General features: G+C 40.9%; 1 protein-coding gene across 8 annotated transcripts in view; it reads right to left on the bottom strand.

Annotated features, from left to right (window-relative positions):
- MOK (MOK protein kinase) overlaps nucleotides 1-13,529 on the bottom strand; it is a 33,195-nt gene that overhangs the window by 13,736 nt on the left and 5,930 nt on the right. For 3 of the 8 annotated variants that reach the window (XM_075615040.1, XM_075615044.1, XM_075615046.1), the window contains exons 5-13: nucleotides 10,008-10,086; nucleotides 9,696-9,744; nucleotides 8,173-8,351; nucleotides 6,883-6,984; nucleotides 4,937-5,110; nucleotides 3,564-3,672; nucleotides 2,829-3,032; nucleotides 2,676-2,748; nucleotides 173-284 (exon numbers count right to left, since the gene is read on the bottom strand). In XM_075615040.1, coding sequence (XP_075471155.1) covers nucleotides 173-284; nucleotides 2,676-2,748; nucleotides 2,829-3,032; nucleotides 3,564-3,672; nucleotides 4,937-5,110; nucleotides 6,883-6,984; nucleotides 8,173-8,351; nucleotides 9,696-9,744; nucleotides 10,008-10,086 — 1,081 coding nt within the window. The remainder of the gene's footprint in view (nucleotides 1-172; nucleotides 285-2,675; nucleotides 2,749-2,828; nucleotides 3,033-3,563; nucleotides 3,673-4,936; nucleotides 5,111-6,882; nucleotides 6,985-8,172; nucleotides 8,352-9,695; nucleotides 9,745-10,007; nucleotides 10,087-13,529) is intronic. The other 5 variants (XM_075615042.1, XM_075615045.1, XM_075615043.1 and 2 more) reach the window with 3 other exon arrangements.

The following is a 13,529-nucleotide window of genomic DNA, read 5'->3' as shown; positions in this document are numbered from 1 at the left end:
CGTCGGAAAATGCATTCCGGCGTCGAAAAATGTCAGATGGGGTCGCATTTTAAAGTGTTGGATATGCCATTTGTTGTAAAGTGAAACGTTGGATAGCGAGGACTGCCTGTATTATTTTTTAAAAATAGATGCAGCATTTGCTTACTTTTTTTTTAAAAGGAAATGTCATTACCTAAGCTGCAGAGGGATCTGTTCTCCCGTGACCGATCGGTGAAGATCCTGCTTCCACCAGTTCACAGTATGGCCGCCTATTTCAAAAGAGGAAGTGCTTTTCCAAATGGTTACTATAGAAATTCAAGGAAGCTTAATACTGTACATTGAAACTAAAAGGTGGGTGGAGGGAGGAATACAGTAAATACTATCTAATACTGCACAACTGATTAATAAAACAAACACACAGGAATTTGAATGTATTGCTGCTTTAATCTCCTTTCGGGAGCTTTTTTAAATGTTTGGTCTGGTTGGCTTTTCTGATTACCTGGCATTTGTCTTTGTTCATCTCCAATGCTTCATAAACCTGACCAGTACATTTTAACAATGAATTGTGTTTGTATTTGATATAGTTTTAACATTTCCTTCAGCGAGTCAATAGATTAGTCAGAGGTGGCCATGAAGATTAAACCGTTCGTAGTTTATCTGGTAACATGCAATTTAGTTTCTGACTTGATATGTAAATCACAGAAATGTGACCTTGAGAATTATTATTTTTTTAAAGGAGCAACTCCCCAAAGTCCATTTTGTTTTACCCTTTTGGTTGTGGAGATGTCGTTTTTATTCTATAAAAAAAGACCCTGACCATTATCATGACATTTTTATAAGACATTAAGCAAAGGCTGATCATGGCAGCTAAATAGTTTGACCAGTGTGTCCTGGAGCTGAACCACAGTTCTCTTAAGTTTGAGTCTCTTGGATTAGAACTCGTGTCTAGGAAACTCAATGAAATCTCAGGAAGAGCTCAAAGTTTGGCTGTTCATCTTGGGAGACTCTGTAGTTCAATTAAAGCTGCAGTTCAAGCAACAGCCTGCATGTTTTTTTGTTAAATCAGTTCTGTACTATGAGAAAATACTTGTAGCATTTATTAAAAAAAAAAAAAAAAACAATTTTAAAGACATTTTGAATGTATTTTAATGTAACAAGCATTTGTTCCTATAGCAACCACATAGTCACATCCCCTTCCCCTTTTGTAACAGCATCAGCATTTTGAGCCCTGCCCTCTCTAACAATGAACCAATTGAATCTAGTGTGCCTGGTCACATGATCTTCCTCACTGACCTTTTGGCTGTCAGTGCAGTAGATTACCCAGGATGCATTTAGTGCACCCCCAGCCGAATTTCAGCGATTGATTACAGGAGAACTGATCGATCAGCAACTTAGCTAATCACTTGTCAGTGTGTAGATTGTATTGATACACATATTGAATGGGAAAAAACGACAGCTTGAACTGCAGCTTTAACATACAATCAAAATAAAAACGCAACCCTAGTTGCCGCCTTTAAATCAAAGAATCTATAAATCTAAAGATTTTCTGTTCAAATCCGATTACTGCCATACTTTGAGAAACACATTTAATGTTGATCTGCTATTCTGATACATTCCAAGTAGTATTCACATGGAAGCATCAATCAAGTCAGTAATACGGAGTAAAGTTTTTGGGGGTTTTGTTTACATTTGAATTACCTAGGTACAGTAGGACTTGAAAAAATGACCCTAAACTTGCATCTAACCTGTAGGCGGACGATGCTGCATACATTGTCAAGATGTTCCCATTTCTCATGCATATTTCATTACAAGATAAAGGTGACCGGAGATTTTATTAGTGCTGGGGGTTACACACTACTTATTCAAACCATTTGAGCGACAAATAATGTTCATATATGGCAGGGGGTGGCCAACTCCAGTCTTCAAGGGCCACCAACAGGTCAGGTTTTAAGGATAGCCCTGGTTCAGCAAAGGTGGTTCAATCCGTGGCTCAGTTGATGACTGAGCCACCTGTGCTGAAACAGGAATAGCCTTAAAACCCGACCTGGTGGTTGCCCTTGAGGACTGGAGTTGGCCACCCCCTGCCATATATGAACATTATTCGGCGCTCAAATGGTTTGGTATATGGCAAAAGAATGGTGGATTTCCCAAGGCTCACTAAAAAAGGGAAGTGGAGACACGGTGCACAAAGGTATAATAGGTGAGCGAAACCTACAAAAAGATGCATTGCACCCAGAAAGGAGAAATGAATTGAATCAGAATTACTGGTATCTGTACGGTAACATATCATGACACTATACCACTTCCATGTTGATATTTAATATAAAACATCAAAATATAAAAATGATCAATATAGCAGTATCTGTAACAAGTAAAAAAAAATATGAATCACTGGTTAAATAGCACAGGCTGAAATTTGAACACAAAATACTGTATATGTACATTTTTTTTTTTTTCAATGTAAAGTGCATTTGACTTGATAGAAATAATCAGCGCTGAATATATATAGAAAATATATCTATTGGAAAAGCAACAAAAAATGTTGTGTTTGTGGATTCTTTTGCCTGGCACATTCCCCAAATGAAAGGCACCGTCTGTCTCTTTCCATATTCTGGCAGGCCAGGGTTATGCTTGTGGGTTTCTCATAGTTCGTAGATGGGGTAATAATCTTGCATATGTCTAAAGTCAAAACCCACCGTGGCCTTTCCTTTCCAGGGAAGGTAACTGGAACGGCTTCACAGACGGTTTCGCATCCTGTTGGTTTTCATACTGTTGACACAACAATAGATCATCAGAATTTTACACCCTGTTTATATTTGGAATGTGAAATTAAGGGCTATTGGGTTCACCTTGTTGTTTGTGCCAATGTACTTCATGCTTTGCAGCATTGGAAGTTTTCCGTTATTTCCAGGAGTAGGGAAAATAGACTGAAACTTAAGAGCAGGGTGGGACACTGTCTTTGTTAGTCCAGGGGCATTAAGTTTTGGCAGCTCCACTGGGAAGGTGGGTCCATGACGGCGAATTGCAGGTTCTATTATTGTCTTCATAGTCTGCTTTGAAATAAAATTTGAATAGACTTTTTCAAATTAATTTTGCTGCCCACATTCTTTCCTCCATTAAAGATGCATTCCCTAAATAACCATCCAAACAAATATAGGGTCCAACTGTGTGCATTGTAGTCGTTAAGTTGCTGCACTCTACTACAGTGAACAAAGTTGAATTGAAGTAAAATCTCTATTTTCTGAAATTCACATTTAAGATGGCTGTCTCTGTTTATCTAGATTTCCTTTTTAAACAACCATATTTTGACATTTCTGGCCCAAATCATGTATACTTGCTGCTTTGTTAAAGTGCATTCACTCTGATTGACATTACGATAGCGAAAGATCATTTGTATACACTTGCTTTACATTAGAGACTCGTAATAAGTAGAACAAGAGACCCTTGGGCTGAACGGATGCGGACACAGGAGAAAGGATGGACTTGTGTGTAAGAAAATGTTGAAAACGGCATATGTTGAACTACGTTTCCCTCGTGAAGGACTCGTAAATATGAAAAATCGTTGATTAAATGTGAAAAATTACCTGCCTTCGACCCTGCCCCGCAATGCGCAACAAATAATTCATTGATCCTGCGGTGTTTGACTTCTCTGTTAGTCCTATTTTATGGTGCAGAGCTTGTTTCTCTAGTGCCCTGAAAAGAGACATGTCAGATTGGAGAGCAGAACTACTTAATGATTACAGGGGGGAGGGGGGTTAAACCAACCTGTCAAATAAGCATGTTATATTGTTATGAATATCTTCTCCATGCTTCTTCATGTATGGAGAAATATAACGTAAGGACGCTCCAATATTTTGCCAGGTCTACAAAGTCTTTTTTCTTCACCCCACCATACCTGCGGTAGTGGTCCTGGCCCAAGTAAGTATTTGTCCTGTTCTTGCTTTAGTGAGAGGGAGAGATACCTGACGACCTCTGTTGCCTTTAGTAGCTGTTTTCTATATCAAGAGTGGCCACATTCCAGTCCTCAAGTACCACGAACAAGTCAGGTTTTGAGGATATCCCTGCTTCAACACAGGTGGCTCAGTGAGCCACTTGTGCTGAAGCAGGGATATCCTCAAAACCTGACCTGTTGGTGGCCCTTGAGGACTGGAATTGTCCACCCCTCTGCCCTATATAGATATGGCGTGATATACATGTTTTATTATACTAGTTATCCCTTTCCATGCATCAATATTAAGCACAAATGTGACTCAACTCCACCTTCTGTTTAAAGTGTTTTCTACTTGATATCACAGTCTTCAAATAATTAGAACAGTTAAACCCATCTAAATCACCACTGCAACGTAGATGAGGTAGGTTGGATGCAAATTGGAGCAACCACCACAGATGAACTTTGAAGGCTTGGTACTTTTTTATATGGTGAGAAATTAGAATGTTAGATTTATATTAAATACAGGATGTTTATTTCCCCTCCTAAACAGGTTGTATCACTCATAAACATTAACGGCTGCATTAGGTAAGCATCCTATAATTGTGTTTTTAACTAGGTCCTAACTGCTCTGCATAGGAAATGTAAAAGATATAAAAACATGAAACAGTTGCTTCAATCTAATTGCTGAAATTCCTGTGGGTTTCATGTCTTCTTCAGTATTTTGTGATAAAGTTGGGGAGTTGCTAACACATTCAACCATAAATACTGAAAACGTATAGATTCCATATCAGAACAAAAAGAAATGCCTTATTTAGGAGAATGATTTATTGACCACTCTGAGAAAGCTAAAGCCTGCCAATGTAACACACACACACCCACACTGATTAATTAACAACTTTTTAAGAACCTTACAAAACACTGTATTCATGTTTTGCAATTCTTTTGTATTTTTTGTAAAAGTGTATTTAGTTGTTGTTTACATCTAGCCTGAAAATAAGCACGCAGGGTAAAGACACCCCGATATACCTGAGTTCTGCAAAGTAAGAATGCTGAAGAGCTTGGTTGGCGCTGAATCTGTCATCTGCATCGTATTTTAACATTGCACACATTAAGGATACACTTTCAGGGCAGATGCCGGGTAAAAGTCGATTTATTCCTGTGCCTTTCTTGGAAGGGAAATCAAAACTCATGGCTCTTGACCTGTAGTAAACAAATATCATTGAAAATGGTAGCATTCTTTTTGACGTTCTAAACTGTGTTCCCATATAATGTAAAATTAAATAACATTTTAGTTTGCCCCAGGAAGGAAATAAGACTATACTTTCAATGGCATAGGATCAAACCACGTTTCAAATGTTAAAAAAATCAACTTATTTTTTTTCCAGAGACGAGTTAACATTTAAGCCAGAGGTTCCCAACGTCAGTCCTCAAAGAGCATTAATCGTGCAGTTTTTAAGGATATCCTCTCGTTAACACAGGTAGTCCAATCATTTTGGCAACCACCTGTGCTCAAGCAGGCGTATTGTTGAAACCTGCACTGGTAGTGGTCCTTAAGTACTGGAGTTGGGAATCTCTCATTTAGGTGATCCTATATGAGAAGGAATTTTAAATGCTCACAGTGATGCCGAACTCCAGCCCTCAGGCCACCAGCAGGTCCAGGTATTTTTTTTTTTTCAACAAAGAATTTTTTATTAAGTGCTTGATACAGGCATACAACGATCTTTCAACACATTGTCTTGTAATTCAGCATCTGTAGCACTTATTTTAATTACAATCTATGGTAACTGGACGTACTGGGAAGACGTAGGCCACGTCCATAGAAGGACAAGCCGCGCTGAGCCGTGCGGACGCTCCGTGCTGAGCCCCGGAATCCTCCATGAGGATGTCTTTAGAGGGGGCTCACGCGAGCGTCCGCAGGCGTGCTGACGAGTTGGATTTTTCAGCCGACAGCCAAGCTGTTTTTCAGCGCGCTGTCGGCTGAAAACATCCAATCAGCGCAAAGCAGCGTCAACGTGTCGGTGCCATGACGTAACGTCAGTGCGTCACGGGCGATTGGCCCAGCGACGTCACTGCCCCGCCTCCCCCAGCCTCCCGATCGCGCCCGCTGGCTCGCCTGCATGTGCATGAAATTGCACAGCTTCAGCAGGCGAGCCTCGGCGTCAGCGCGGTTCCGCACTGCTCCCCCCCCCTCTATGGCCCCAGCCATACTGACTTACAACACCCCAATACCGGACTACACACAGTAAAAAATGGGGGGGGGGGGGGGCCTGCAGCCTTGAATGCCTCCACCGAAGCGACTTTTGTACCTGGTCCTGAGTGTGAGGGATCCGATCCTATTTCTAATCGCCCAATTTTCCAATGAGCTATTTTGGTTCCTGTCCTCCCTACCCGTCTCGTGGTTGCCTATCGTCAGTACCAGCCCATCCAAGGAGAATGCATTTCGTACTATCAAAGCAGTATAGTAGTGGCATCTACCCCTGGTATATCTGATTGGGCTAACCATGGAGCCCATACTTTTAGAAAGTTTGTGCCGGTGTCATTGACCATACTCGTCAACTGTTCCATCCGGCAGACCAGGTCCAGGTTTTAAGGATATCCCTGCTTCAGCACAGTTGACTCAATCAAAATGACTGAGCCACCTGTGCTTGTTAGGGATTCTTGAGGACTCGAGTTGGGAACCACTGTTGTATACAATTATTGCTCTAATATAGTATGTATCTGCACATCCAGATGTGGCCTGATTTTTATTCCAATGTTAATATGCAAGTACTCATTCTGTAGGCTCTCGCACAGTTGGGCGAGGCACACATGCTAGGAAGAAAGCTGGACTGAAAATATACATTTGTCTAATCTATATATAAAGGCAACAGATTAGTTAAAAAGAAAAACGAGGTTTCTTCTCAGTTTAAACTTCCTAAGACCAGTGATCGTCTCTTTAAATGCAGACGAAAGAAGAAATAAAAATGACTTACTGTTTAAATTTTTTCAGTACCCCGGAAGCTGGTGTACCTATGACATCGTGAATTTTGGATATTTGGTCTAGTTCGTTTGATCCAGGAAAGAGAGGATGAAGGCTAAAAATGGAAATGGTAATACTTGCCATTTATGGAGTTATTTTGCTGAAAAAACATGTACGTTTGGCTTTCAGAAGTCACTGCAGCTAAAGCTATTTCTGTTGACACAGTCAGATGGGAATGCTGATTCTGTACTGACACTAAAAAACAGCTCTGGCACTAGCACATTCTATGCAAAGGCCAGTGTTGGATTACAGGGGTGCTCAACTCCAGTCCTCAAGCCCCCCAACAGGTCAGGTTTTCAGGCTATCCCTGCTTCAGCACAGGTGGCTCAGTCAAAGACCGAGCCTCTGATTGAGCCACCTGTGCTGAAGCAGTCAAGACTGAGCCTCTAAAGCAGGGACTGATTGAGCCACCTGTGCTGACACAGGGATATGCTGAAAACCTGACCTGTTTGGGGCGGGGATGGAGTTGGACACCACTGAGTTTTGAACAAAACTTGAAATGGTTACAGAAGGTATAAACATTATATCCCTGTTTAAAGAAACGTTACACCAGCCCCCAAAAATATTCACACACATGCATAAATATACAGTTGTTAAGATAAAATAAACTTCATCTGCTATGTGAACAAATCCAAGGCATTCTTTCAGTAAGTGGTAACTACTGGCCACAACTTGTGTAGTCTCATACGGTGCCACTGTTTCATGTATAACATAGATTTTTTTTTTATTGCATTGTTTTTGATAAACCGGAAATAATCTCTGTTTAAGTCCCCATTACCCCAAACATTGTCACGTGCAACCATTCGCATATACCAGTAAATAGGGGTCAATTCTATATAACAAACATTCAGGCTGGTTTTCAGCCCGAAATCCGCATTGAAGTGTATGGGTATTTTTGGCTGATAACTGCCCGAATAGCCCCTTTGGCAGATATAGAATTATTCCACTAGAGCAGGTATATTATATATGACAACAGAAATCTTAAATACACACATCTATTGATGTATCAAATGGCTATCATTAACTACAAATAATACTTAATGCAAATCTACCATGCAGGCCCCAATGGCATTGAATTGAATCTTTCTTATCATTGTCCTGCAGCGGACAGGGCCGCAGATAAATTGCCCCCTCCCAAGGTAAACAATAGCTTTAGAGAAATTAGTCTGTGTGAGATCACTTAGGTTGTGGGATTTAAAGGATAAGAAAAAACGATTTAAAAAGTATGAGTGTGACATTTTACCTTGCGATTTCAAAGAAAACGCATCCAGCGCTCCACATGTCCATTTTGTAGGTGTAATAACCATCTGTGAGAAGGCACTCTGGCGCACGATACCAACGGGTTGAAATATATTCTGTATATGGCTGCTTGGAAAACACACTACGACACGACCCAAAATCTCCAAGTTTTAAGAGGTCTTGCTGCAACAAAAAAAAAGATCATTACTGTTGTACTTTTAACATTTGGATATTATGTGGGTCATTATCATCTTAAATTATCTCGTGGCAGGACCCTTTAGAATAGAAAATGGTTTAATTAGCACGCTAGCAAGATCTCTCTGTTGAAAAGAGTTATGATTTGGATTTAACAACTCATGCTTTTCTATAATAAGAAATGCGTATAGGAGTGTCTCAGAAAACTAGGTAATGATCCAGGTCACATTCACATGCTGTGAAGCGGTAGAAACTGTAACCCCAATACCACCTTTTTAAGTCTAAGATCACTGATGTTACCACTACTCAAAGCAGACAAAAGATAGTAATATTTGAGTTTATACAGCTCAAAAAAATGTTAACTGAGTTGCAAGTGCAACTGCCGACTGTAAATAGTACAATTTAAAATAAGTTCAGCTGGGCGTTTTGCTGTTACATTGTGAGGTAACATGAGCTTTTACAAGCATGCTTCTTTATTGGAAGAATCTACCAATCCATCCTGAACAAATAGCCCATATTCACATTCAGCAGACTATGGAACAACAGACTTTGTACTCTTTCACAACAACCAAGTTAACCATTTTGTATGCTAAATTTACTTTCTTCCATCAGACTCCGTTAGTGCATGTTAATAGAGGCACAAAATGCTGACATTAAAACTGATCTCATGCTTGATTTTTAGAATCTAGACTGGTGTCCGTACTGAGCCATTGTAAGCCTGGAATCAAACAATGCTAAATAAGGCCTACATTTACACATATCCATGTAGAGAACAATATAAACTTAAGCTAAAACACAACCCATATACCCAGACCAATGTATTTTAAATACATGATATAACTAAGCCATCTTTGGCATCCACGCTATCCTTTTCTGCCTACTAGTAAAATTCAATACAGCAGGGCCCCGGGCATATGACGGGTTCCGTTCTAAGGGGCCGTCGTATAGTGAAAATCGCCGGAAAGCGGAACCGGCGATTTTCAGCTGTGTGCATGCGCAAACCGGCAATTTCCCCCTTGTGCGCATGCGCAACCTACGTTCTGCGCATGCGCGCCGGCGGCAACACCCCGTTCTGCGCATGCACAACCACTGAGCAGACATGGTGGCCCCCTTCTCGGTGCTGCCGTGTCAGCGGATCGCCGAAAAGCAGGGCCTTGCTGTACATCAGAGGTAGCCAACTCCAGTCCTCAACGGCCACTGATTGAGCCATCTGTGCTGAAGCAGGGATATCTTTAAAACCTGACCTGTTGGTGGCCCTTGAGGACTGGAATTGGCAACCCCTGCAATATGTGTACTGCATTTCACGAGGGCTACTTCGTTTATATTTCTCACCTTTATTAAAATGTTTTCTGGTTTCACATCTCGGTGAAAGATCCCATTTCTATTGCAATAAAAAGAAAAAAAGAATTTAGTATGCGTGGTCAACTTTACATGAACACCAATATTGTAGTGTTTGTGCGGTAAGTAACAAAACCTCAGCTGCCTAACCATTTCCTGCTTATATAAACACCAAATGCCTGTGCTGAAGGGTTCATTTTTGCAACATACAATGGGGTATACAGTGTATTGCAAAGCAAGCACTCATTCGGTATAACAAGATATATTTCTTTAGGAAATAAAAGGTGTGATAGATTTTTAACCCACCTGTGTATGTGATCAAGGGATTTGCAAAGCTGGTAGATGTAATTTCGGATTTTATTTTCAGGCAAGGGATGTCTTCGTCCTGTTTTAAAAAAAATAAGGGTAATCAAAAAGTGCACCCCTATCTTACGGAAAGTGTTATGAATCCTATATACTGTACTAAGTGCAGATAGGAACACATGTATTGATCTAATATAAAGGCCTGGGTTATACGACACTTGAAATTGGAAGGTTATTTACATGACACTGGAATACAACTTAATTTGAAGGTTGCCGTTTACTGAATGTGATTTCAGCACAAATCTGCCTGAAAGGTGCAGAGAACAGAACTCGCTGATGCCAAGCGTAGGTGGGCCAGGAAAGGGACTGAGCAGCTCTGCTGCAGGAAAAGGGAAGGAAGTAGCTGCTGTCTCCACTCTCTGTTCTGATCAGCACTGAGAGGACGGTAAATGTCTAAAGCAGGGGTGGCCAACTCCAGTCTTCAAGGGCCACCAACTGGTCAGGTTTTCAGGATATCCCTGCTTCAGCACAGGTGGCTTAATCAGTGGCTCAGTCATTGACTGGGATATCCTGAAAACCTGACCAGTTGGTGGCTCTTGAGGACTGGAGTTGGCCACCCTTGGTTTAGAGAGTCTATAATCCACTAATAAGTGGTCACTGGAAATTCAAGACTCAGAAAGTTCTGCGCTGATATGAAATGCCATGTAATTATTCTCTTCAGCTGCCAAGTGGGTGACTCAATAAAATTAATGATTGACTGCATGTGTCAAGAGTTGCAGATATTACCTTCGAAAACCCTCTTGCACAGTACATAGCTGTGACCTGTTACCTCCTAACTCTTATTCCTAACTGTGAAGCACTAATTGGCAGTATGGGTGACCTGGGGCTGGGCAGCAGTTAAATGCTCCCACGGGCTAAATATTTGGGGAAGTTCTATCTATCCCAAACCGCTGTAAATTTTGAGATTGTTCTGCTGTTACCTAATTGGCCAGGAAAGTAAATTGATTCATGTTCTTCTTTTTTTTTTTCTTTTTCTAAATCACTTCATTTTTATAGAACGTTTTAAAGGTGGATGCAGAAAACAAAAAGCATTGATTCATGTTCTAAAACAAATGTGAGTTGCTCACTAAGAACATATCAGTATTCCTCAGAGGAGACATATAAATAATTCCCACGCCGTTGCTTATACCCACTTTCAAACCAAACAGATGACCAGAAAACCACTATATTCGAAGGTCACGTTATTATGACAAATTGTGGTCAATGAGATCTTGCCCTATATAACTGCCACAAAACAAATTGCATGCCATCTCCAAAGGCAAATCAAAGTTCAATGAAAGTTACACACACCAAAAACATATATATACATTTAGTCCATCTGATTGCAAAGTGTACTTTTTTATATCATTATAAATGTAGGAATGAAATGTGTTGTGCGCTCAGTAGATATAATACAACTTTGAGAAACTGAGTCTCACAGAGAGTAATATATTTCCCTGACTTTCCCTTGTAACACTGCACCAATCGTTTTGCTTACCAAAGATTTACATATTCATATATTTCTTTCCATGTCTTGTTTACTGCTCTTCTGCAAATACCCTAGGCCAGGAGTGGCATACTTCAGTCTTTCAGGGCCACCAACATACATTTTTTAGGCTATCTCTGCTTTAGCACAGGTGGCTCAATCAATGGCTCAGTCAACTGCTGACTTGTTGGTGGCCCTTGAAAACTGTAGTTGGTCACCCCTGCCCTTTACAGATATCTGATCTTCCAGTAATGTCTTAAATAAACTGCCACAGGTTCAAGGTGATGAACCAATTTTTCCAAACGGGCTCCTAGCTGTCCTCTTAAACATTCTAAATCGGCTTCAACCAATACTAGTAAGGCTTTGTTTTGCTTGTGCTACATGTACAGCATTCAAGTTTAGTACTAGCAAGAATACATTTCAATCTAATTTTACTTCGAAAATCAATAATATCAATTCTTATATGAATGATCACAACCACATTTGTTATTTACCTTCTACAATGCCCATGTGGCTTACAGTATGGAGGGAGGACTGGTAGATCCTTCCAAAGGAGGATCTCCGAACACGTGTATAACGTTAAGAGAGGGCTTATTACACTTAGTATTTCGCATCATTTCCTCCTACATCATAACCAAAGTCCTGTCGGTCTAATATGTCAGGCCATTGAGACCCCCCCATCTAATTGAAGAAGGGGGAATAGGCTCAGTCAGATTACTAGGCGTGAGGCCTGTTGGATTTATAAACGACAAACTTTGTCCCCCAATGAGCTGAATATTGACTTCGATTTAGTAGCATTTCTTGTAGACTAGGGGATCTCTTATATACTCTCCCTCCGCCGCCCTTATATAAGTACCTGTTTTTTGTTCTATACATCACTCCTATTTATGGACAGGGTTGCCACCTTCTACTGAAGGCCAACCCGGAGAAAATGAAAAAAAAAAAATCCCTCACTTGATGGCATGGTGCAGTGGTGTCTCCCGGCATCCTGCTGCACCTCCCCCTCCAATTGCAGTGAACATGGCTGCCTGGCATCAAATGACGCCGCATTGCCATGGCAACCAGACGCTACGTCATGTCATGAAGCTACGCGGCGTCGATTTGCCATAACATAGCGTCATGACGTCACGTGGCGTGCGGTTGCCATGGCAACGTGGCGGCAGCCATGTTCACTGCAGATGGAGGGAGAATTGCAGGAGAATACCGGAGTCGCCGCAGCAAAACACTGCACCACCACCCAGAGATTGACAGCGGTAAGAGCCCGAAATCCGGAGTGTCCGGGTCAAACCCGGAGAGGTGGCAACCATGTTTATGCCCATTTTTGGCAGCATAAAATCTCCCATTATCGGCAATTTAATTATATAATATTCCACCACCATCTGTGGTGATATATATGTACATGACCCTAACAGCTATTGAATCATAGATCTTTTCACATTCAAAATGAATGAAATACAGATTTGAATATGGTAATATAGAATTTCATATTTTTAGAAATAACTTCTAAGTACAGGCATACCCCGGTTTAAGGACACTTACTTTAAGAGCACTCGCGAGTAAGTACATATCGCCCAATAGGTAAACAGCAGCTTGCGCATGCGCTTGTCAGCACGTCCTGCACAGCAATACCAGCTCCCTACCTGTACCGAAGCTGTGCACAAGCGGGGAGACTATAGAGCCTGTTACACATGCGTTATTTCATCAGTTATGTACGTATATGACGATTGCAGTACAGTACATGCATCGATAAGTGGGAAAAGGTAGTGCTTCACTTTAAGTACATTTTCGCTTTACATACATGCGCCGGTCCCATTGCGTATATTAATGCGGGGTATGCCTGTATACCATTACTGTTTGTGGTGGAACATAATTGGACCACGAAGTGATCCACAGTGTTATGGAGTATTGTATTAAAGACACGTGTTAACCATTTTGCACTAGTAGGATACATTGGTACAATTATCATGTTCTATATATATATATACACACACACACAAATG

Source organism: Ascaphus truei, chromosome 9, assembly GCF_040206685.1.
Source record: "Ascaphus truei isolate aAscTru1 chromosome 9, aAscTru1.hap1, whole genome shotgun sequence".
Lineage (NCBI taxonomy): Eukaryota > Metazoa > Chordata > Amphibia > Anura > Ascaphidae > Ascaphus > Ascaphus truei.
The sequence above is the reverse complement of the archived record's forward strand: the minus strand, read 5'-3'. Positions and strand labels throughout refer to the sequence as shown.